Below are 26,990 nucleotides of genomic sequence, written 5' to 3' on the forward strand. Positions count from 1 at the left end.
TGCTCCAAGACATGCAGCCCTCAACAAATCCAAAACCTCCTCTGTGCGTTCTGGCATAATGTATCAGTTTCTCTGCAGCTCTTTCCCTGCTGGTGTGTCAGACAGCGTGAAGAGCTTGTAAAACTCACGCCAGGTTTAACATCAGGCGAAGGGGCAGCGCCAAAATCCAGCCCGCTCTTGTTCAGGGGTTTGTTGTTTCAATCCCAGGCTAAACTGAAGCAGGAGTTATTAAAGTGTTGTGCGCTTCTGCGAGTGTATGTCTGTGTGTGTGTGTGTGTGTGTGCGGTGTGATCCATATGCCTCTGGTATACTAAGAAGATGCTACTGCGAAGAAGAAGAAGAGAAAAAAAATCTCATCCAAATAATTTTCTTGCCCCACAGGCAGTTACATGCAAATAAGAGATCAAAAGCGTGTTGGATGAAAAAAAGGGCAGATTGGAGTGAATATCATCAGGCAGTGGACTACATGCACTGGAGAAAAATGATGCTGATGCTCACTGACCAGGTACAGAGAAAAAAAGAGAGAGAGAGAGAGGCAGGAGAGCTCTTCACATGAATCCACAGCATCTTTGATCAGCTCATGCAAGGACACCGCATTCACTTCATGTATACTGTAGTTTCAGCAGGCCGGAGTACGAATGTGAGTCTCGCACATACAGTTGAAGTCAGAATTATTGGCCTTTGTGTAATTTTTTTATTTTTTTTAATTTCTCAAATGAAGTTTAACAGAGCAAGGAATTTTTCACAGTATCTCCTATATTATTTTTTCTTCTGGAAAAAGTCTTACTTGTTTTATTTCGGCTAGAATAAAAGCAGTTCTTGTTGTTTTTAAAACCCTTTTAAGGTTAATATTATTAGCTGGGCCTGTCACGATATCTATTTTTTGTTGTATGAAATATTGCACCAAAATACATTGTGATAAACTATATTATTGCTATTTAAAGACCATTTAATGCCCCTCATTATAGAAAGGCATACAGTATAACAGCATCAAGATGCAAGTACACTCTTCCAAAGTATGTATGGGCCAGTATAAGATTCTGATGGTATAATAACCTTAGATAAAAATATCACGGTTTCGTAATTGTGATTACTGCTCTAAAATAAGTTCTTTTAAAATGTCTGAGTTAAAAACAACAGCTATTTTACCTTTTGAACACAATATATTTTGAGAAGCATTAAAATATTCTGGAGCAGTAAACATGTCGGGCTAAATAATGAAAATGACTCATTGACTTCTGCTGCCTTCATTAGCTTCAAAAGCAGTTTTTTTTTTTGTTTTTTTTTTACAATTTAAAACAGCATCTTTGGATATCTTTTCTGCTGAAGATACTGTTGTCCTAAAAAAAAAAAAAGTAAATAAAAAATCTTACACATTAACAATTTGTAAAAAAGTGAACTGGACTCCATTGCCTTTACTTCTTTATTTTTCTTTTGGCAAGACGCTTGATTTTAATCAATTGGAAGCAATTATTTCCGTCTTCTTTTAAACAGTGGGCCAATGATGTGTTGCATTTCCTTAGTTTGGAAAAAACAAGACTCAGTTTAAATGGTTCTGGGTCCAAGTTCTCTGCCATGGGGTGTCCTTTCATAAATTATTTGCAAAGCCAAATTTTAACTGTAAATTGACAAAATGATGCTGATACTGTCAGGTTTTGTTTGTATTGTATTAATGTGTACTTGTGGTTTCTTTGTCTTTGTTTATATGTACACAATGTTAAAGCACTATGTGTATATTTATGTTGTGTTGTTAGTTATGTCGATTTATGAATGTATGTTTTTTGACTACTTAAATAAAAAGGGGGGAACAAATTTTACACATACCTTAGGAATGGTATAGCAGAAAATTTGGTCGGTTTTAAAACCTTGACTTTTCCAAACTGTTATATACCTTGAAAACGTCCCGTGCTTAATTTAAAGAACACAAAATATTTTATTCTTAAGAATATTTAATTTAATTAGTCATTTTAACAGTTTAATAAATAGGCATTGAAACCAGCATGTGAAAATGCATATCCCAAATACATAACAACAAATGTTAACAAAAAGGTGCAAGGTAACAAGTAAAGGAGGCTGCGATATCTGCTAACAGATCTATTTTCAGTTGTCAGACACCCACAAGAAAATATACTAGAGCAATTTATAGTAAATACTATTGTGTTTTTTTAACCATACTGACACTGACACCTCTAATAGAGATGGATTTGTTTATCTAAGATGTTGCTAGAATTAGTTTTATGTATGGGCAATATATTGTGCACCACCAAAAATGATTGAGGTCATGTCTATGTGTTGTGCGATATGTTGATATATTGATTATTGTGACAGACCTATTATAACCCCCCTGAAGCAATACTTTTTTTTGGATTGTCTAGAAAACAAACCATCGTTATACAATAATTTGACTAATTACTCTAACTTGCCTAGTTAACCTAGTTAAGCCTTAAATTTTCACTTGAAGCTGAATACTAGCATCTTGAAAAATATCTAGTCAAATATTATGTGCTGTCATCATGGCAAAGATAAAATGTTTTAAGAAATTACTTTATTTTAAATCTCTTATGTTTAGAAATGTTGAAAAATGTTCTTTGCTTTAATCAGAAATTGGGGGCAAAAACAAGGGGGCTAATAATTCTGACTTCAACTGTACATATATTTACCTTACTATTATACCTAATAGGAAAATGTAGATGTCATAAAGTGAACAAAAAAGCAAGGCTGTAAAGTATGAATGGACAATTAACTGACTTGAATATAATAATTTGACTTGCTGTTGATATATTTCAGCATTGAAAACGTGCTAAATAAGTTAACTAACTAATTTACACAAAAGAAAAAGAACATGCAGTTCTGACCTGTAAAAACTAATTTCCTACTCCGTTTCTTCATTACACCTCCTAAATCTCTTTTTTGTGGGAATGTTTTGAATAATCTGATAATAAAAATTGAATAGGCAATAATTAATCTCGTGGAATTTGCTAAATTGTACATTAATAAATCAAAAGCAGGACTGTATACCTAATCAAATTTCAATGTGTGATGATTTAAATGTGATGACTGCATGTTTTGCAACACAGTGGGTGGCACAATTGCCTCACAGCAAGAAGGTCGCTGGTTCAAGCCTCGGCTGGGTCAGTTGGCATTTCAGTGTGAAGTTTGCATGTTCTCCCCATGTTGGCATGGGTTTCCTCCGCATGCTCCGGTTTCCCCCACAAGTCCAAGGACATGTGGTATAGGTGAATTGGGTAAGCTAAATTGTCCGTAGTGGATGAGTGTGAATGAGTGTGTGTGGATGTTTCCCAGTAATGGGTTGCAGCTGGAAGGACATCCGCTGCGTAAAACATATGCTGGATAAGTTGTTGGTTCATTCCCCTGTGGCGACCCCAGATTAATAAAGGGGCTAAGCCGAAAAGAAAACGAATAGATGACTGCATGTTTTACATGTCATTGTGAAGTAATTACAATGCAATATACAATGAGACTTCTGATGAACAACACATGCATTCATATTATGCAATAATAATTACAGATGCATTTAAGGCCCTTATTTTCCTTACCACAGTTTTTGCGCATTTAAAATAAAAATTATTAAAGATCAAAATAACAGCTTTCAATATTTACTTTTCAGTTAAAAAGTTACATTTATTGAGTAGCAATAATTACATTATAGTTGCATGTATGGAGATTTTCAGAGCATATTCGAAGAGTCCATAATGCTCCATTATACATGACCTTGACCAGAGGTCATCAATCCCATTACAGCATCTTTAAGGAAGATGGAGCCCTGTTCCCGATATTTGCATATATCTGTTAAATATTTAAATAGCCAAACACATATATGAAAACTACATGTGATCAAACTACATTACTTCACTGCAAATTCACATTATTAATTGTGCTCTAAGAGTGTTTTAATTGAAAGATTTATAATTCAATAAGATGTACATTTTGAAATCTTATTAATGTGATGTTCTGGGCCGCACACAAACCCAGTGTATGCGTTCAGAAGCCAGAGAGGGGAAAAAAAGCGAGTTAATTTTGCTGGAGAAAAGATATTTGCTTTAATCTCTAAGGAGTCATGCCATTTAAATCCTCCAGTCATGGCGAGTGAATGCCAGCTATCCGAGAGGTTCATCCGGCCGGATTAGAGACACATCCAAACACACGGCTGCATTTTTAACACTGGTCAGCAGAAGCATTGACAAAAAAAAAAAAGAAAAAAAAAAAGAAAAGATATTCTGCTGGAAGAAATGGCAAGACTTCTCTATTCAACATAAACCTTTAATCCGTCTCCTCCTGTCTTTTCACCCTTTCTTTCTCCCTCTCCGCACCTTTCCATGCCTCATTATTGCCAATCATTTGAATGCGAGTGCCCACTGTCACCTGCTCCATAATCTGATTACTTCATGCAAGAATTAGTATGTATATTTAATGCAGGATTTTCCCCTCTTTTTTGTATCCCTCTCTCCTCAATCTTGATGAATGCACCGGCGAGGAGCGCGCCTGCCAGCGTCATGCTAATAAATGACAGCTGATTTATGCATCTGTATTCTTTTATTTATAAAAAATAGCAAGCCGTCCGATATTCCGATATTAATAATACAAGTGGATCCACTTTGATTAGGCCGGCGCGGCGAGCTGTGCATATTCAGCATTACAATTAAATCTTCTGACGTGAAATAGGAATGACACGCTAATGAAGCGAGCCAGCGAGCCTGAACCAAGACTGTCCAACATCATTATGGGATATCTTAGATGAAGAGTAATTACGCGCGGAACACTGAAATGTCATTAAAAATCTTCAGTAAGTGATTTAACCCACTATTCCTCACTAATGCCAGACTGTTTTTTTCTTCCCTCTTATTTCCCCCTCCACTCCAGGCTGAGGCCGAACACAGAAAGTTCATCTTCAGAAGTTCTGGATGAAAAAAGAAAAAAAAAGTGTGTATATATATATGCAGGGACTTAAGAGAGTGATACAATCGAGTGTCCTAATTTAATTTTAATTCGGTGCGTCAGGACTCTATACTGGTGGTGCGTAATTGAAATCATTCTTTAATAAATTCTGATGAATTGGCAATTAGGTCGTGGTCTGTTTCCCGAGGTCGGCCCTGAAATTGATAGCACTGGTCCGTGAGCGATATTACTCAGGCCTCTATGAAAAATCAAATCTCATATTTTGATGTAGATATATGTGGGTAAAGTGTTTAATATGTTCATTTATTTGATTAGAGAGTTAATCTGATTTCCATTCTGATTTGAACAGGCGGCTCTAAAATCTCCCATAGGGCAAAGAATTTGTACTGTGTATATATATATATATATATATATATATATATATATATATATATATATATATATATATATATATATATATACATACAGTCAGTATTATTAACCCCCTAGATTATTATGCCCCTGTTTATTTTCTCCCCCAATTTCGGTTTAACGAAGAGATTTTTCAACACATTACTAAACATAATAGTTTTAATAACTCATCTCTAATAACTGATTTACTTTATCTTTGCCATGATGACAGTAAATAATATTAGATATACAAGACACTTCTATACAGCTTGAAGTGACATTTAAAGGCTTAACTAGGTAGGTTAACTAGGCAGGTTAGGGTAATTGGGCAAGTTATTGTATAATGGTTTGTTCTGTAGAATATCGAAAAAAGCTTAAAGGGGCTAATAATATAGACCTTAAAATGGTTTTCAAAAAATTTAACACTGCTTTTATTCTGGCCGAAATAAAACAAATAAGACTTTCTCTAGAAGAAAAAATATTATCAAGTAAAACTGTGAATAATTCCATGCTCTATTAAACATTATTTGGGAAATATTGAACAAAAAAAATTCAAAGGGAGTTTAATAATTCTGATTTTAACTGTATTGTGTGTTTATACACTGTAATAATTAATATTATTGTGTCAAAACTATTAAAATTAAATTGCAAAAAATACATGTATTTTTAAACGATTCATTCATTGATTAATTTTTCTTCGGCTTAGTTCCTTTAATTTTCAATGATTGCCATTGCGAATTAAACCGCCAACAATTTCAGCATATGTTTTACACAGCAGATGCCCTTCTAGCTGCAACCCAGTACTGGGAAACACCCATACACACTCATTCACACACATACACTACGACCAATTAAGTTAATTTAGATCACCTATAGCATGTCTTTGGACTTGTGGGGGAAACCCATGCCAACATGGGGAGAACATGAAAACTTCACACAGAAATGCCAACTGGTACGGCCAGGACTTGAACCAGTGACCTTCTTGCTGTAAAGTGACAGTGCTAACCACTGAGCCACCAAGCTTCCTTAAATTTTAATTAGTTAAAAGTAATAATAGTAATAACAATTATTAATATAATTGTCAATGTTTTTGGTTTAAAACCATAAAATTACATATACATATATATATATACATATACATATATATATATATATATATATATATATATATATATATATATATAAAATGTAATTATATATATATATATATATATATATATATATATATATATATATATATATATATATATATATATATATACACACACATAAATCCTTCTGAATTAATAATCAGTGTATTATTTATGCTATATAAATAAACTTCCTTGTATTTGCTTTTCTAATATACTTTCACACAGATCAGATGTGTGTGTGCAAAGCTATTAATAGAAAATGTTATTCATTTGAATAGATATATTATTAATCTGTTATACTGTATATTACAAATTTGAAATATTAAGTGTGTGTGTGGGTGTGAAGAAATGATATACATACACAGTACACACACAATAAATGTGGACTAATTTCTTCGCAACGCATAAAAAAAATATAGAAAACGTGTCAACGAGTGCTCATGATAATTCCGTCACGTTGAAGTCTAAACAATACATCTTTGAAAAGTGAATTTGCCTGCTTCAAATGTAATTTACTTTGAATTATCATTGTTTATCATTCTGCTGCTCTGTATAAATAAACTTCGCTTGCTGATGTGCTTTAATAAATCTCAATCTTTTCAAATCTCTTAATTTCATTAATGCTCGTTCTTTAAAGCCTTACATTAAATGTTCCATTCCATAAATCATGCAAACAATGTTCTCATGCTATTTATTTTTAGACCACACCAACTCTTGCATTTTAATCCAAATGGTTGTCTGCATCTTTAAGTGGCTCAGTGATCTGTGCTATAATGTGTCAGGGGTTTTTTGTGGCGATGCAGAAAAGCAAATCAGTAATGGGGCCATCCTGTGCTGAGAGCAGGAGACAGGGTTTATACACCAGCAACCCTGAGGAGGAGAGACAGAGGGAGGGCAGATAGAGAGAGAGAAAGAGAGAGACAGATAGTCAGAGAGCGAGCTGTCCAACCCAAACGTGCCTCGCAGCCATGCAATTATTTTCTGCAGTGTGTTCCAATATCAACTCGAGAGCAATGCAAATTATTTAAGACACACTTTTTTAGGAGCTGCAATTATAATAATGATGATCTCAATTAGCGTTGCCATCGCCTCGGACTATTTAGCAGGCGATTCTGCAGCCGCAGGCGAGTCCCCGATGGAGAGCACCAACACAATGTCAGGGCTGAGCGAAGAGGGACACTTTTGGCCTCCAAATCGCTAAACCCAATTTTTTTTTTTCCAGAACGGGACGTGATTTTTGATGCCTTTTGCTCTGAGAGACGACTAAATTAGGCTGTTGTATGTACATACTGTCATATTAAAGTTGGATCCAACTGCTACACAATAGTTTTAACAGGCCTTGCTGTTTAAAAGAAACTTAAAAAATGCTAAAAATGCTTGATGCTGTTGCAAAACAAGTCTTTAATGTTAAAACTGAGGTGTTTTCACAAATGTAAGTAGATTGAATCCAACAAAAAATAAGTTGTTCCCACAAAAACCCACAAGAATTATGTTGATACAGCTCATTTTAAATAAGTAGTTTGAACAAATATGCAGTAATGCATGTGCAATTTGAAATATACACATTAAAATACACTTCTTTTGGAAGTACAGGCCCAAAAATAACATTCAATTTGGTAACATTATGACAAGTAAGACTCTATGATTTTTCTTCTTCTAAATTATGTTTCATGTTGGCGTGGATTTCCTCAGGGTGCTCCGGTTTCTATAGGTGAATTGAATAAGCTAAATTGGCTGCAGTGTATATGTTTGTGAACGGACAAGGAGTGTATGGGTTTCCCAGTGTTGGGTTGCAGCAGGAAGGGCATCCGATGTGCAAAAAATATGCTGGATGAGTTGGCGGTTCATTCCGCAGTGGCAACCCCTGATTAATAATGAGACTAAGCCGGAAAGAAAATGAATGAATGTAGCAATAGTGTATAAGTAGGATTTATTTCGGACAATAAATCAATGTATGTAATATGTAACACACTTGTGCTGCCATACACGAGTTGTTGTGTTAAAATGTGGGGGAATACATATCAATTATACATGTATAAATAAACTTACAATCTTATGTACAATACAAAAAAAAAAGTAGAATGACAGAAAATGTGGGGTATTGGCAGCATACAAATCCTAAATAAGAGTTTTAAATTGAAGATTCTCAATGACTTGGTTAAATTTAAAACAGCGCAATTTATGTTTAAAGCTAGGAATAAAGTACTTCCGAAATGCATATCAAAGTTTTTGGAAGAAATTCAAGAGGGTTATAATCAGAGAGAGAAACAAAATCTTAGGAGGTTGAAAACAAAAACCACTTTTAAAAGTTTGTGTATGTCTGTATGAGGTGTGAAATTAGGAAACAGTCTAGAACAGATTCTCAAACTATGTCAAGATATTAATCAATTAAAAAAGTTGTATACATTATTAAAGAAATATAATGATTTATAGAAGTGATTGAAAAAGAATACATAGGTATATGCCGAGCTAATGTGTTTACCATGCTGAAACACTTCCGGTGACCTGTTATCGTGATTTCTTTTCCATTTTATATGGTTTCTTTTAAAGTATCGATGTTGTAATGTAATTCAAATACAATCAGTTAAACAGACTTTGGCATCCATTTAGTTGCTCAAGCGTATAACGAGACAAAAAGCCGTTTGCTCGCACGCACCCGTCAGAATCGGCAGGTTAGTGCAGAAGCTCCATTGAATATACTGGGGTAAAATAAATGCTCATATTATAAAGACATGGCAGGGAAAATGTAATTTACTGCAGTGCTTCTTGTACAATCTGAGTCCCACTATATATTGGATATCACTCAGCCAGTGGAGATCGCTGATTTTTAAAGAAAACAGACCTTAAATGCACCAATTTTGCAATGGCATACAGTCCTATTAGCACGCTTCGGCATATACCCTATAGCAAAGATATGATGAAATTTCAATTAATGGCTGTTTGCAATACTATGTATTTTTTTCCATGTATTTATTTTTTTAATCAACGTATGTCCAGGATTCTCAGACATGCAGAATATATATTGATGTTTACAGTCTTTTGTGACTTAACAATCATACAAAATACTCCATTTCACTATCGTATTATGTCTTTAATTACACTCATGATTTAAATTAGCCAAATTTGTTTAAATGCTGCGTTATACAGTCTACTTATTGGTTTCCTCATCGTGGAAATCACAGGAAAACATGTAAATATGATAAGATTACTTACCTTGAGACTTCTGTGTAACGTTTAATCAAGTTTCAGCTTCTGTTCTGCATTTTAAACGCCCTTTTCCTCCAGCACAAGATAAAATGGCTTCATTTCACGCTGACCTCTGTATATAATACATAAATAAATAAACTTACGATCTTTATGTACAAGACAAAAAAAGTAATTAGAATGATATTTGGATCATTCAAATCCTTTACTTTTTTAAATTGAAGATATTTAATTTTATTATTTTAATTTATTTTCTTTTCAGCTAAGTCCCTCTATTAATCCGGGGCCGCCACAGCGGAATGAACCGCCTATTTAAGTTCAATGATTTTTTACATTTAAAACAGCACAGTTTATGTTTAAAGCTAGGAATAAATTACTACCGAAAGGCATACAAAAGTGTTTGGAAGAAGGGCAAGGGGAATGCAATTTGAGAGAAGAACAAAATCTTAGGAGGTTGAAAACAAGGACCACATTAAAAAGGTTTGTGAATGTCTGTATGTGATGTGAAATTATGGAACAGTCTGGAACAGATTCTCAAACAAATGTCAGAATATTAATCAATTTAAAAAGTTGTATAAATATATATATATTATTGAACTAATATAATGATTTAAAGAAGTGATTGAAAAAAAATGGCAAAGGTATGATGCAATTTCAACTAATGGCTGTTTGCAATACTATGTATTTTTTGGTTCATAAAGTGGGTCTATGTTATAAAACGTAAATGTACAAATGGAATCAAACCTATAATATGTCAAAGATGCCAAAAGTAAAATAATTCGGCTTAGTCTTCTTTTTAAAAGAATTCAATAAAATTAATCGTTGTTAATGTGCCAAAGGTACAAACGGTGCAATTCCTTATGTTTAAATGCTTTTAAACCTTCACAGTTACAGGCCTCAAAAACACTTCCATAATAACAATAAATTATAATCCAGACTCGACACTGCGTATACTCATACTGACAGTATGATAACCTTGGTTAAAACTATCAGTTTTGCGATATCATGGTATTTTGATTACTGCTCTAAAATGAGTTCTTTTAAAAAAAGTCTGGGAGAAAAAAACAACCCCATTGAACACGATATACATTTTTTTAAAATATTTTAAATATTTTGAAACGGTAACATGTCAAACTAATTAATTGAAATAAGTCATTGACTTCTGCTGTCTTCATTAGTTTAAAAAAATATATATTTTCAACTTGAAAAGGCATCTTTGGATATCTTTCTTTTCTATGGATATAAAGTAAAGCCACTGCACTGTTCAGCACTACAGCATGTTGGATGTTGGTTTATAAGAGATTTGTTCTTCAAATATTTCCTGAATAATGGAAAGACCAGTAGCTTGTAATGTGGAGGGTCTTATTCTAATGTTGCCCTAAAAAACTCTCTAAAATAGTCGTAAAAAAAAACGCGGAAAAAAAAAATAGAAATGTTATAACAAAAAATTAAGGCTTTAAAAACTTGACTTTTTAGAACCGCGGTATACCTTAAAACCGGTTATCGTCCCATGCGTAATGCTCACATTGCGATTTTGATGCTGAACGAGCCATAATATATATATATATATATATATATATATATATATATATATATATATATATATATATATATATATATATATACACAATTATACAATTATTATAAAAATACTTTTATAATATTTATAATTATTTTTAATAATTAGTTTAAGGAAAGTGGTTGCAAACTATTTATATGGGCTTAATTTAAACAGAGTATATTTAGTACATAATATATTATATATTTGTATATTTAGTATATTTATATATTTATGTATATAATGTTATATTTATATATAGTATGTTTATACATAATGTTAAACTTTATTTAAACTCAGCTCAACAATTTGCAATAAACCTTTTTTGTTTGAGTGAAGAACTAAACATGATTATTATTTTAAAAGTTTTTACAATTCTACTTATTATTGTTGGTTTATAAGTTTAGTTTGTTTAGTTTTCATTAGTTTGTGTAGCCTATTGTTGGGTTACTTTGGCACAATAGCAAGAGGAAGTTAAAGTAAAACAAACAACTCTTATTTTGACGGGTTGTTGTGAAAACACATTGATATGACGCTCTATTCACAAATAAAACAATAAAATAATCGTCAGAAGTCCTTCAGGAGCAGTTCTGGAGAAGAAGATCATGTGCTGATGTGATGTATTCATAGTGGTCATGATGACAGCGAAATGAAGAATGTCATCACGTGTGAGTAATCAGCATCATGTTTGCTGCAGGTTGCTCATAGACACGGAATATATAGATCGATGTTTACAGTATTGTTGTGGCTTAAAACTTATATACAATACTCCATTACGCTATTTTATCATGTCTTTAGTTACACTCGTGATTTATTCAAGCCAAATTCGCCGAATTTCTTTAAATCCTGCGTTACACAGTCTCGCTATTGGTTTCCTCATCGCGGAAATCACAGGAAAACACATACATACGGTTAGATGTATTACCTTGAGACTTCTGTGTAACGTTTCATCACGTTTCAGCTTCTTTTTAGGATTTTGAACGCCCTTTTCCTCCAGCACAAGATGACATGGCTTCCCTTCAAGAGCACGCGCAGTCACGCTGACATCTGCTTCAAAAACTCGCGCCATTAAAAAAAGGTTGGCGTTGATTGGCTGATTGCCAGTGTGTTTGTCTTTTATGAACAGAAAATTAACGTTATCTCAACCATTCTTGCGTGGTTATATTGTGTATTTATTGTCGTATTTAGGACTAATAACTAAAGTAATTGCTATAAAGAGAGACATTGTCTTTGGTTTGAATTGACATTCAAATAAGGCTAATACAAATGGACTTTTTAAGGTTTTGGTACCAATGTGTTCAAGTAAGTATATGTCAGTGTCTATTGTAACTTAATTTTGCCATTTGAACATGTTAAATTGGTATTTTTTAAGTTTTAAAAATTGACAATGATTTAAGTTGAGGATTTTTGGTGTGCTTATACTTTCCCAGTAATATAAGAAAAACATTATTGAGAGGAAGGAAATGTATAATCTCTTAAGAAAATACTTATTTTGTAAGTAATTGATTTATAAGTGCTAAATATGTTATATAAAATCAATGTAATCTGGAATTCAGTTTTTTTTTTTTTTATTTCCATTTACAACCGTCTATATCCTCATGGGATAGTAGTGTCCATTGCAAGTAGAGAATCTCGCTAGTAAGTCAAGTCACCTATGTACTTTTAGCCAACTTTAATTTTAGACATTTGTTTTGTCATATTTATTCATTTTTAATGTGTCTAAGAGCTTCAACAATAACATTAGATTGCATTTATGCTTTAAAACCCTGCATAATGCCTAGTCCTAAAAACTTTAATTGTAATTGCTTCATGATTAACATAAATTTTCATCTAATTTATATGTTATGGTGTATTTTAATCCCTGAAGAGTTCTTTAAAATAATGAGTGCATTCGATTGTTATTAGCCTAGCAAGTAGACTGGTAGTTTATGACGAGGCTCTCAAACGAGACCTCAGCCTATAGAAACAAAATGCAAGCTGACCTATTTCAGCTCTCTCAGTTCATGTGGAAAAGGCTTGCACCGCTATCCCATTCTTTTATTCATTGCTCTGTAAATAACTCCACTTTATGAAAAGCAGCGAATGTGACTCACGGATACCTCTAACCACAAGCCATTATTATTTCATGGCCTTTGTAAGAGGGGTCTGTAATGTGGCTCACACTTTAATGTCTGCGCTCGCTCTGATGTTGTGTGGTACACAGCGGCCCTTGTTGCACGTCGTATGCCATCCCTCACTTGAATTCACAAACACTTCCAAGTGCATAAAAAGCACGGAAGAATAGTGTCCTGAGAGGAAGCGCGGCTGAAAAAGATGGAGTAACTGCAGCAAACTGGGCGTTCTCATTTGGTGGAACCTACAAAACCCCAAATTTATCGCAGTGACCAGTTGAGGACCTGCTAAATGACGTATTCTCGTGGGCCTGTTAGCGCAGGCTTTGTGCTAAAGTCAGATCCCTTCAGAGTGAAAGGCCACTGACGGAGTCAAGATAAAACCGTCATGCATGAAAATGAGCAGCAGGTCACACTAGGGACTTGGGTTCAATCACGGCCTGCCCGAGCACCTGCTCGTGACTTTGACAAGTTAGCTTTTTACAATTTTATGCGCCTTTTTTACGATTTTCTTGCAAATTTGTGGTCAACGCATTTCAATTTCAAAGACAGAAATGAGGTTGAATCACATCTGTCTTCGCTGACCCTGAGTAAAACGTGCCATTTCCTTGGGAAAAGGGTTCATTTGATTGATCGGTGTAAAACCAGGATGAGAAATAAGAAAGTTTAACACCCAGATGGATACTTGTCTTAAAGGCACAGTGTGCAATTTTAAAGATGTTTAAATTTTTTTTTGTTCTGTGCTCACTTTAAATGCACAGACTATAGAAAATATGACTATATATGGGTTGAAAAACAATCTTTAAATAGCATAAAATTTTTGGAAAATGGTAATTTAGTTGAGGAAGTATGTTTATTTTGATGACATTAACCCTCTAAACAAGGGAAATGTGCAAAAGGGTTCAATTCTCTAAGTCTTTTTTTGTGATTTCTTTTTTAATTTTATTTTATTAAAGGGGGAGAATTTGCTTTAACCAAATTATTCAAATCAGGAGTGAGGAAAATGGGGAAATATTTAAAGCCTTTTTTAAAAATCTCAAAAGGAAATTGTACCGGAGGTGGTTTAAAGACATAGAAACAGATTTAATCCTAATGTTTCAATCAATAGTATACGTTTTTACCATATTGTTATTCCTAACAATTCAGATTCATAGGTAATAATCCCCATCTTCTCCATGTAAACGATTGGGGTGAGGATATTTAATTAAGTACATTTAAAATGTTTTCCCAGTAGTATTTTCCATAATTTTAAGTAATGCTTATTTTTGTTTCATACCTACATTTATAGGCTTCAGTTATAGTTGATTTTAAGATCCGAGCTAATAGATTGAATCACATTGTGGCTTCATTTTGGAATAAGGTGTTGGGGGTCTTTTAAGGCTGTTTGAACACATTTGACTGACTGCGCATCGGTCAGACCAAATGGGTTTTCAACAAGCTCTGGACATAGTAAAAAGTGGACAAGCTCAAAACATTTCAGCATTTACACCTGTAAAAACTCTATCTGCTTGTTAATGACGTATCGGTGACGTATGGAATACTGTTTCAGGGTCCAAGCTGCCACTCATTCATTTGAATTGAGAAAATATTTGTTTAGCATTTTTTAGTCATATCACACATTAACGTGAATCTTATATAAAATCAAGGTGTACACAATATTAAAAAAAATTAACCACATTCTGGCCATCTGATAATAGGCATGAATTTATATACTGTGATAGTGATTTTAGAAAGTATTACATCGCTTTGTAAACGTTTATTATTTTGATGAGCATCCCCAGTTTGATATGGCGCTTGGACCCGAAAGCCACTTCACGTGATGTCACACTTAACAAGCGGACTCCACTTGTGCTCAAAAATGTCAATTTTGGAGCCAATGTGTGTCATGATTGCATGCAGACCAACAAGATCTCACGGCAATTCATAACAATTTGATTTAGTAGCTAATTCGTATGAATTTAAACGAATCTCATTCGTACAATTTACTACGACTCGCTTATCCCACAATGATGGTTGGGTTTAGAGGCGGGGTTTGGTGCCACGCCTCCTTTTTAAATTGGTACATTTTCGTACGACTGACTTCTAAATTTGCCATTAAACTGACAAAATGTAAAATAGTTACGTTTTCTCGTGAGATCAGGCTCTGGCTCCAAATGACATCACTGCAGCAAGATGATGGCGGCCATACCTGTTTTGGCTTCAAATTTCTGCAATGGATGTGTCATCCATCTTTTCTTTTTCTTTTTTTTTTCTTCTTAAACAGTGATTGCAAAGTGTGCATATTCAAAAACCGAGGACTTGAAAGCATGCAACGCAGAACGCCCAGCCTCCATACATTATTTCTGTGAAATAAAGCAGTTTTCTATGTGTGCTTTTTTCAGTAAACACTCGCTGCAACTCAACTGGGGGCCAGAAGAAAGCAGCAAAAACGCGCTGAAGATGTGTTGTGTCCCCCGCAGAGGCTCGGCTGCTCCACAAATAGCCTTTTCAAGTAAGTTGCGGCGGACCGTGCTCTCTTCAGATCAAAGCCGAGGACAGAGAACATGGGCCGTGTCCATTACACGCACCTCTGGCTGCACGGACCATCTAAACAACACTTGAGGTGCTGGGAGTCGGAACAAAACCATGTAAGTCAGCTATTAAACTTTTATTGTTTTTTTCCCGCCTCTCTTTTTTTTTCTCTCTCTCTCAGAGCTGTTTTTAAGTTCCTGCGACGAATTCCTCCACGTTGCATAAAAGCATAATGCAGCCCCATTTCCACAGGCTGCGTCTTTGTAGGATAAAAGATATATGTGTACAAAAAGTGAGAACTCCCTGATGTTGGAGGTAGACAGTTGCTTTTCAAATCCTAGTTTTGGTCCTTTATTTTATTCAGCAGTGAAAAGCCATGAATACAGAAAATAATAACGGCCGTTACAGTTCTCAATCATGACCTCTACTCTCGCAGAAATCCGTAACATATGGACACAGTACACGGTAATGAAAAGTATCAAAAAACAGTCTCGATTCTTCGAAACCAAACCAAACGGCAAAAAAAACAACCAAAAGGTATTCACCAATTACATAAACATGTTTTTTTTTGTTTTTTTTTTTCGTTTTTGCTACAGTTCCAATTTACTGTATACATAGGGGATCATATTCCCAGAGAATGATAGTTATTAGAAAGGATACATGACTCAACTGCCAGACGTAATGCTTCAGAACGTATGCACAGAGGTACAAGCAATAAATACACACATTAGGAAAAGCCTTACAGCTACGCAACGCAGATGCAGGAAAAAGCAGGTTTGCTATTCTTAGCAAGCAATGAGAGAACAGTAAAAATTCATGAATTTCAGGAAGAAAAAAAGAAAAACACTGATCTTTTTAGCTTAGAAAAAAATGTCTGGTAAATTCATGGGTCCACCAACATTTTTTTTTTCTCGTATCTTTTTACATAATATGCACAATTATCAAAATACAGACAAAATCATCCCAGAAAAAATCCCGGACAATCCTAAAATCTATTGAAGGAGATTGCCGACCTGGAGGTTCTTCTGGTATTATGTGCAAGCAACTATTTTAGACATTTTTTTAAAATGTTTTTACAAAAAACCCATGCAAACTCTACAGGTAATATGCATTCTGTGGCTGAGAGTTTCTTTTGTCGATCATCATCTCCCCGCGGAAACAGTATAGCTGAGGTATGCACACTTTAGTCCATCAACATCATCATCCTGACATTTTTTTTTTATCATATGTGTTTATTAATTCTTATTTCCAGTCCACCAAATGAATTTAGACATGCATTTTTAAGAACACAATATCATCCCCTTACAGGTATTTTTTTACATATTCATTCTACAAATGTCTTGAGGACAAACTAGTTCAATGCAAACCTTCCACATCTGCCTTTGGGAATGTAAACTGGCGCTTTTGGCGAGGTCCAGCGTGAATCGGGTTGGAAAAATGTGTCGGTGGCGTTCTAGCGACTCGTGCAATCTGCCATTTTTTCTCGTGTTGTGAAGAGGTAGAAGCCTTTTTTTTTGGATAAGTGGGAGAAACCCTTTTTGTATCTTCTTATTCAAAGACGCTGCGTCCTTATATTTGGTGCCATAAAATTATTATGAATGTCATCTTCAAGTCAATTTGCTGACTCCAGCAAAGGATAAGGGATACGCTTTGTCCCTGGATCCAGCTCTGCTGTCTTATTAGAGTGTGTGTGTGTGTGTTTGCGTGTGCGCTAAACTAGCAGCCAACCCTAGGTTTGGCACAAAACGGGAACAACTGCACGGTATGTTTCACACACACACACACACACACACAGAGACAAAGTTTGACATTATCGGTTTACAACACAAAGCAGTAATCCGTTTCAAATGGGCTTTCTGCATTAGAGAACAATCAAAGTAAAGAGAAAGAAGAAAAGGAAACAGGCTTTGCGTTATTTTCAACTGTAGAGGCAGAAATCTGTATAACTTTGGTTTGACTGACTGAAAAGGAACTTTAAAGCAACAACCGCTTCTCCTCGATGACGTAAGCGACGTTCAAATAAAAGTGAGCGATCACTTCCTGTTTTACCTCAAAATAACCGGTTGCTACTTATACACCATACATGGTCTAACCACAAACCTTCGTGTCTATATAGCCATGAATTATACAATGAGTCTGAATCAATGGAGCAAAGCAAACGTCAGCTGGAAAAGGGGAGTCCTTTCCCTGTCATGGCTCTGTTATTTGCTTCTACAATATAACCAAGCCACATCATTTCACATCGACTTGAAATCATGACTTTTTTGGCTTCACTAGATATCTTAGAGTTTGGTTACTATATTTTTCGGTTTCGGCTCTGAAGTAAATTGACGGATATAAGACATGACACGTCGGACAGTCACAATGAACAGTACATTTCACTAGTAAAAAAAAAAAAAAAACAATGATGAGATGCTTTACGCAAATAATACTAAATGAAACTCAATTTCTGCACTTCCACGAATGGATATTTTGGTCATGATCCATTTATAGCTGCTCTCTTGCTCTACCTGGCTCGAATTCACCAGGCCATATTGAGCACTCCGTCTGTCGATCAAATTACAGCAAAATCATTTCAAATCTTTGTACAGGGCTAAAGGAGATAATCCCAGAGGTTATTCGAAGGTAGTTAGTGAAAAAAGAAATAAGGAAAAGCTTCTTTGTACTAGTCACAGAAGACTGACCAAAGAGTCTGGCGGCTTCTGTCTAAGCTATTGGCCGTTGATAGTGTTGGCTTTGGTTTCTAGCTGTTGCCTGTGACTCTCTGCAGGTAGACAAAGCTTTAGAACAAGGAGGTAAAGAGACTAGAAGAGTATGCAGAAACGCGTTGTGTTTTCTGAGATGCAACTGAATCACACGTCACGGTTTCAGCAGAAGCAGAGCTGCTAGCGAGACCTACGTTTTTTGTGTACTTTTTTTTTTTTTTTGGACGGCTGCAACAGTCTTGATACCACGGTTGTGTTATTGACGTGACTTTAAGAAATGCCATTTACAGTTGGTGGTGTCGCAAACATGACTCGGAATGAACATAAGCTTGCGGGAGGAACATAAACAACAGTGATGAGGGAGGAGGGGGGAAAATTAACAGCAACAACAACAACGGAAAACAGCTTTTTTTTTTTGTTGGTTTTTCCTTTTTAAAATTTCGTCGACATACAGGCAGTGACACTAAATTTCTGATACTACTTCATGTGCAAAAAAAGAACAGAGCAACAACTTGAATTGAACCAGCAATTGCATCTAACACCGACGACTAATGTGGCTTGGATATTCACAAACTTAAAACTTCTTTTTTTTTTGTTTTGTTTTTTTGGCAGTATATGTGGCCGCTGGCTTTCTACAGAACGCACTCGCTCCCGTTTCACTTCAGTTCCGTGAGCCTTGTGTTCGTTATGTGATTTGGCCAAGCGGATTCGGATGAAATCTTGTCCTTTTTGTTGTTCTTCCTTTTGTATGTTTGTTTTTAAAAAGCAGACCTCTCTCGTGTCTGTCCATCTGTGGTCCCTAAAGATCTGCGCTATAGATTTTCTTCGGGGCCAGTCTCCAGATGCATGCTAAATAAATACTCCCGCCTGCTGCGTCCAGTCTTTTTGCTGCGTTTGTGGTTTAGTTAAGGGGCGGGGCCTGAAAGGGGCAGAGCCCCAGCGGAGGGGTGGGGCAAAATAGTCATTCCAGATCCTCCGATAGGTTGCCCTCCTCAAGCTCCCTGTCATCATCCAGTTCAGGACTGTGATTGGCTGTGGTCACCAGTGACATCGGACAGTCCTCGTCCTCCATGTTCAGTGGCTCCTCCTTGACGTGAATGGGAGGCCTAATGAGAGAAATAACCAAGAATACAATTTAGTAAAAGGCCTGAGTGAACATGGATAAAAAGATGGGTAAATTGGGTCAATGTTTTTTAAAAAACTAGGTTTATTTGAATTAAAATACATTATTATGAATATTTGTCATGCATTTCTGCAATGTCAGTAAATTTTCATAATTTTTTTTTCATGTTCCTTTGGTTTGGCTAGGTTGCTGCCATAAGTGGTGTTTGTGAGACAAGCAGGGGGGGGCTCAACTTGCAGTCTGATTGGGTCCTAACGCCCCAGTATAGTGAAGAGAACTCTATACTGCTCAGTAAGCTCCATCTTTCAGATGAGACATTAAATCGAGGTCCTGACTCTCTGTGGTCATTAAAAATTCCAGAATTTGCCCACTGGCCTCTTTTGATCATGGTCACCTAACCATGCCCAAACCATTGGCTTCATCACTTTATTTCCTATCCACTGATTAGCTAGTGTGTGATGTGGGATCTGGCACAATATGGCTGTCGTTGCATCATCCAGGTGGATGCTGTACACTGGTGGTGGATGAGAAGATTCCCCCAAAAATGTTTCAAGCGCCTTGAATCTTCAGATAAAGCACGATATAAATGTAAGGATTAAATGCATTAATATAATGTTAAAGTACAGAGTTAAGTTTGTACTTTAATTTACAAATTTACAAAATGTATATTTTGATAACATTACACATTATTTATGATGAAACGTTTGATTATTTGAATGTGTCTTTTCTAAATATATTTTTAAATAAACCATTTTTTTAACCTGACACTAAAGTTTTGAATGCTACTTAGTAGTAAAAGTAGTAGTAGTAATAATAATAATAATAATAATAATAATAATAATAATAATAATAATGAAGATCTTGACCATTTGCAATGACTATACTGTACTAAAATACAGCAGTCTATTGTAACATCTGTTATGACCAGAGGAAAAATGGTCGTGCTCTTTTTACAATTGGTGAAGTTTGTTCCTCGCCACTGTCGCCCCGGCATGCTTGGTTTAGGACTTCAATGGATTTGTTCTTTAGTGTTTGGACTTTCAGCAGTGAAAATTAAACCACACTGAACTAAACTAAACTGAACCTCAACTCTGAAAGCTGGACTGACTTAGTTTCAATCTAGAACTTCTATGTTCAATTTACATTGTAAAATCGCTATAGAAATAAAGATGAATTAAATCTATCATTAAACAAAGATAGCGATTGACCAATCAGAAGCAAGCATTCCTGAAAGCATCTAAAAGCTTTGTATTTCATTGAACATCAGTTGAAACCTGTAACTCATCAGCTGTGCAAAAACACATGCATTCAACACAGCAAAAACAGAAAAGTTAACAGCAATTAAACCCCGCTTAATGAAGCGCATGTGGAAAAGCGAAAGCTTTGACAGTAAAATATGCTCGCCGCTGAGAAGTTTACTGATGGCACCTGCTATTTAAAAAGGGAAAAAAGGAGTAGCTGCAGCCCCATTATAAATAATGGAGAATTTCTCATCCTCTCGCCCCCTGGAGCAACGATGGGGGGGGGTGCGGTTGTTGGCTGGGTGGGGGACGAGTGGAGCTTTTTTTTTTTTTATCTTGTTAATAGAAAGTGCAGGCCTTCGTTAATATGCAGGGGCCGCGGTGGCACTTCTCAAGTGAGGAGACAACCTGCAGCAAGACTCCACCATTAATCAACTTCAGACTGCCAGTTCCCTCGGACACCATGATCCATGTTTTTAACTCCAAATGGATGAATATCTTTACCGACTGTCAATAAATGTGGGGAAGAAATAAATGCGAAAACACGGAAAAAGATGGCGGAAGTGAGGTTACTAACAAGAATAATAACTCTGTCATACACAAACAAGGCTTAACATGATCTCGGGGCTCTTGGCAGGGAGAGAGGTTTGTGCTACCATGATAAATCTGACAAAACCTAATTATTTCTGACACGTCGGATGCATCAGGAAATCCCGCCGGACTGGAGAAAAAGAGAGAGAGAGTGGAAACCTTATCAACTAGTCTCTGTATTAGGCCGTGTCTGGGCCGCTCTCTCCTGAGTCGCGCTCATCAATGGCACAGGGAACTTTGAATATGAAAAGAATTTTAAAAGGTACAGATTACTTTAATATTTATAGCAAAATAGATTAATATTCAGATGTGGAAGCACCGGGATGTTTCTGTCTGCTGGAGAGAGAGAGAGAGAGAGAGAGAGAGAGAAAGAGCACCGGACCACCACAATGATATATTTCACACCCTCCAGAAATACCTGCGAATACCAATTGCAAACTTCTCCAGCCTTTATTAAAGCAATTAATTCAGGCACAATGGCGTCTGCTCGTCGCACAGTGTAATCTTGGCGAAAGATATGCTCTAGTTGGCATGTTCATTGCCTCTTCCTATAGTTCTCTATTCGTTTGACTAATTTTGCATGGTTTTGATCATTTTATGGAAATCCTTATCAGAATTTCCTTTCCATTTTACTGCTGTATTCGCCATTATAATGTTTGCAGATATACATTTAGTTACAAAATAGTGCAGTGTTTCCCAACCCTGTTCCTGCAGGCACACCAGCATTTCATACATTGGATGTCTTCCTTATCTCACCCATTCATTTCAGGTTTTGGAGTCTCTTCTAACGCTCTGATGAATTGATTAAGGTGTGTTTGATTAGGGAGAGGTTGAACATGTGTACTGTTGGTGTGCTTTCAGGAACTGGGTTAAGGAACACTGCTATAAAGGACATTAGTAACTATCACAAACTTCTTTCTTATATTGATATTATAAATATTGTATATTTGTAATCTGCATAAACTGTTCGTTCTCATTTTCAGCTGTATTAGAATACACTAAAGGTGCTAAAAACTTCATAAAGATCAGTTTTGCAATCAATGATGTTACAAATTGTTATCATTTGTAGCATATATATGAAGTTTAATGGCACTATAATGTTTTAGACACCATTTGGACATCATTTAGACACAGATATCGTTTATATAAAAATATTGTATATTTGTAATTTGCATAAACTGTTCGTTCTCATTTTCAGCTTAGAATAAACTAATGGTGCTAAAATTTTCATAAAGATCAGTTTTGTAATCAATAATTTTGCAAATTATAATTATTTTTAACATATATATATATGTGTGTGTGTGTGGTGTGTGTGTGTGTGTGTGTGTGTGTATAAAGTATAATGGCACTACAGTGTTTTAGACACCATTTAGACAGATATTATTGTTATTATGAATATTGCGTATTTGTAATCTGCATAAACTGTTCGTTCTCATTTCCAGCCACCTTAGAAATAACTAATGATGCTAAAATCTTCATAAAGATCAGTTTTGCAGTCAATAATGTTACAAATTCTAATCATTTTTAACATGTATATACATTAAAATGGCACTAGAATGTTTGACACCATATTTAAACACAGATATTATTGATTTTATAAATATTGTATATTTGTAATCTGCATAAACTATTTGTTCTCATTTTTAGCCATTTTAGAATTAAATAATGATGCAAAAATCTTCAAAAAGATCAGTTTTGCAATCAAAAATGTTACAAATTCTAATAAGTTATTATAAATATAAATTATATTAATATAAATTATAACGTTTATATAAATTATAATGGCACTAGAATGTTTTAAACACATCTATTTTGCAATATAAAACAGCATATTTAAAAACAGCAATCTGACATACACTTAAAGACTATTATTCAGTAACAAACAACATAATTTTGGGTGACAAATTCCCATCATGCCTTGCACTATCTGACATATTCCGCAAAAATGTATTAATTCTTTTATAATTATAGGCTGTAATTTCAAATCTTGTTAAAATCATGTTATAAACTGTAACATGAGATACGAGTTCATTATAATACTTCTCATTACTAAACTTCTCTTCCAGTTTTACTCATTATTTAATATGCACAAATTCAGCATACATCATTAAACTGAAATAAAGTCTGAGTTGTCATGAAAATGCTACAATGTCCAAAAAAAGGTGATTTATAAATATATTTAATCTCTAACACTAGCATATTCAGCTGTGATTTAATAACAAAGTCGCTGCAATTTATTATAATATATCTGCTCATTTAACTGGCATCACCGTCACAGAGCTAAAATGTTTATAAACATTTATTTTGTCACAAACTGATGTTTAATGTGCCTATAAAAGTCACCGTTGACCATCAGCGCTCATCTACCGCTTCCCCGTCCACATTTATCGTACGCTAACAAACAGATACGCTCAAAAGATATTACTGCGAGACAAATGATCCCGGCCGGTCGGACGTTCCACTGGCCATTAAGCGCGACACAGGCCTTTACTCCTAATGTGAAGAAGCATGGCTTACAGCTTTCATTTGCATTAATTATAAATCAGCGGCTTGCTTGCGAGGTCGGAGGAGGAAGAGAGAAATGATTAGTCCTTGCCGTCCCTTCTCCACTGTATTAAGATGTCAGGATGAGTCATTTAGTGTTTAATGAGAGGCTGGCATGAGGAAATCTGGAGCCTGAGTCTGTGCCAGTGTGTGTGTGTGGCACAGCGATTGAGTAAAAACACTTCTGTTGCCTAAAATGATCAGACATGAGCATGACAGCAAACACCGACAATTTCTAATGTGTGCGTTGCTTTAATAGTTTATGATATGGCTTTCTGGAATACTGAATCTAAGTGGGTCTGCAGTATATATTTTATATCTAGAGTATCAAGATATTCCAATACATATTGATGAAAAAAATAATTTAAAAAAAGGATTTATTTCTGCTCTAATAAAACTAAATATTATGTGAACACACATTATATCTTAAAGTATCCCTTTACTTATCTAAAATGGCTTATTTCAGAACAAATCCTGATAAAAGATGAGCAAATATATACAGAATTTTTTTTTATTATTTAAAGTAAGTGGTTACAAACAGTTTATATATGCTGAATTGAAACAAATTAAATTTAGTAATATAAAATGTTTGCAACCACTTACCTTTAAATAATTTAGCCAATCCAATGAATCATATTTTGTTCAGTGTATTAATATAGTTTCAGTATAATTTGAAGTATAAAGTATAAGTATAAAGTATATATTTTGTTTCTTTGTAAATGTGTATTTATTTTAATTGTGACTAATTATAGGCTTTTATAATTGAAAGTAAAATTTGGGGGTATGAATATGAATGCTCCTCTCCTACTATTCATATTTAAAAAGAATAATAAAGATTATTCATATCTATTGTATGCATTAATACATATATACATATATATATGTATATATACATATACATTTATTAAATAAATTATTTCATGCTGTAATGCATTTTCATTTATTTATATTGTGAATAATTACGCCAAACTTCCATATTCAAATTGTATTATGGCACAACAACATGAATTTAAAGAGAGATGACTTAAAACCTTTAGTAAATTTCAGTTTGCAACCATTTTTAGTTTCCTAAAGTGACATATTTTTTAAAGTGAAACTTGATCAAACATGTATTTGTATTCTAAATAATTACTGTGAAACATTCAGCGGTTTTGCTTCCCTTAAGTAAAGAAGCATCATACATTTATTTTAAATTATATTTGAAGAAACTAAAAAATATTTACATTCATTTATATTCTGAATAATAACCAGAAAACATTAATAGTTAAGTTGTTTCAGAAGCAACAACTTGAATGTGAATGCACATCTTGCTTATAAATAAATCTAAAAGTCAACTAGCAGTTTAAATCCCACTTTATACTCCGCTAAAGTGACATATTTCAAAGTGAAACCTGATGAAAAATGTATTTATATTATTATATATATTATTATTATTAGAAATATTATATTATTATATAAATTCCAATAACTTCCCTAAAGTAAAGAAACATAATCTCTATACTTAATTATGTCCTGTATAATTACTATACTATATATTTCTTTCAAATTGAATATAATATTAGGTTATAATCATATTTAGATTGCATAAAAGCAAACTACCATACCACAGAAAACAGAATAGGGCAAAAATAATATAAGTGCAGCACACACACACACATATCTGCACACACAGATATCATTAATGCAACATGTTCAGAGAAAGCTTCCTCCAATTGTTCAGCTTCTCAAGAGACAAAATGTGAATATGTTGTCCTCTTTAGCCTCTTCATTATTAAATGCAGCCCAGAAATAGCCACGCGCAAAACACACATTTTCCATTTTGGCCATGTAGAGGTCATGTAAGAGAGATTTTACCTTTACTGAGCATTCATGTCTTATTGCTTCAGCCAGAAGGAGAGAAAACATGAAAAAAAAAGAGGGGTCTAAAAAAAACCCCACACACACCAGACTTAACTGTCGGTTATTAAAACTTAAATAACCTGAGGGAGTGAATACACAGGGATTCTGTCTGGATCTCCGATTTGGCCCACTTCACACTATATACTGTCCCACTTCTGGATCAAACACATTCCCTATTAACACACATTTCGGAAGCACGTCGTCGTGTGTTTTCTGGCTAATAGGGTCTTTGGGTTGGCATTAGGCACAGATGCGCGAGTCTGACACACTTCCGAGTGCCCTTAACGCTGCTATCTTTGGCTCTGTAAACACCGGGCCGTCCAGCATGAGTGACATCACTGATTAGAGCACGAGCACATGTTCTAGATCACCATTCGTGACCGAGCGGCACCGCATTAATCTTTCATCAGCCTCTGCTCTCTCTCTCTCTCATTCTCTGCCAGCCATTAAAAAAGATGGAAAGGCAAAAAGATTTTTAAAGTAATTAATGATATAGTTAGCTTCTAAATATTAATAGGAACGGTCGTGCATAAAATATAACATCTAAACCTCGACGATACAGACAGTGGAGTAATTACAAGGGGAATCTATAATTATGGCAGCCGCTTGCTTCTTTCCTATTTATAGGTAAGAGCTGTAATCCAAGAACCAAATGTACACTTAACCTAAGGTCTGCATCATTTTATTTATTTATTTATTTATTTATTTATTAAGCACGCTAAGGTTAGACGTAGTTTTGGAAGCTTGCAAGTATTTATGCTACTGTTCTCTTAGTGATATACTCATTTAAAATTATACTGCAATATTAAGATGATACAGTGTAATTGCTATAATATTATCCTCAGTATTATTTCAATAGTAAAGATTTTAGAATTAATTATTTTTGAGTCTTAAATATAACATCCAAATTGATGCTAGATTTTTCCTTAAGTCATTTTTATATAATTTAACATCAAAATGCGGTCTTTTTTTTCCATGTAATTGCGTTAATAAATAAAAAATAATAAAAAATATATATAATAAAAAATAATATTTCATTCCAGTTATAGGGTTTTTCCTGCTA

At 34.6% G+C, this 26,990-nt stretch overlaps 2 protein-coding genes and 1 long non-coding RNA gene across 17 annotated transcripts in view; 1 reads left to right on the forward strand and 2 right to left on the reverse strand.

Moving 5' to 3' along the window:
* Window positions 1-12,247, reverse strand: part of mdfic (MyoD family inhibitor domain containing) — a 348,344-nt gene extending 336,097 nt beyond the window's left edge. For 2 of the 3 annotated variants that reach the window (XM_073945421.1, XM_073945442.1), the window contains exons 1-2: window positions 12,105-12,247; window positions 9,654-9,752 (exon numbers count right to left, since the gene is read on the reverse strand). The gene's annotated coding sequence lies outside the window, so the exon portion shown is untranslated. Of the gene's footprint in view, window positions 1-9,653; window positions 9,760-12,104 lie in introns of all 3 variants that reach the window. The other variant, XM_073945422.1, reaches the window with a different exon arrangement.
* Window positions 12,248-12,283: 36 nt separating this feature from the next.
* Window positions 12,284-26,990, forward strand: part of LOC141381570 (uncharacterized) — a 70,943-nt gene continuing 56,236 nt past the window's right edge. The window contains exons 1-2 of the long non-coding RNA XR_012401796.1: window positions 12,284-12,504; window positions 15,695-15,940. This is a non-coding gene — a long non-coding RNA (uncharacterized lncRNA). The remainder of the gene's footprint in view (window positions 12,505-15,694; window positions 15,941-26,990) is intronic.
* foxp2 (forkhead box P2) overlaps window positions 16,152-26,990 on the reverse strand; it is a 147,703-nt gene continuing 136,864 nt past the window's right edge. For 12 of the 13 annotated variants that reach the window (XM_073946064.1, XM_073946070.1, XM_073946067.1 and 9 more), the window contains one exon: window positions 16,152-19,635. In XM_073946064.1, the coding sequence (XP_073802165.1) occupies window positions 19,491-19,635 (145 nt within the window). In that variant the 3' untranslated portion in view covers window positions 16,152-19,490. 13 annotated transcript variants of the gene reach the window in all.

Source organism: Danio rerio, chromosome 4, assembly GCF_049306965.1.
Source record: "Danio rerio strain Tuebingen ecotype United States chromosome 4, GRCz12tu, whole genome shotgun sequence".
NCBI classification, from domain to species: domain Eukaryota; kingdom Metazoa; phylum Chordata; class Actinopteri; order Cypriniformes; family Danionidae; genus Danio; species Danio rerio.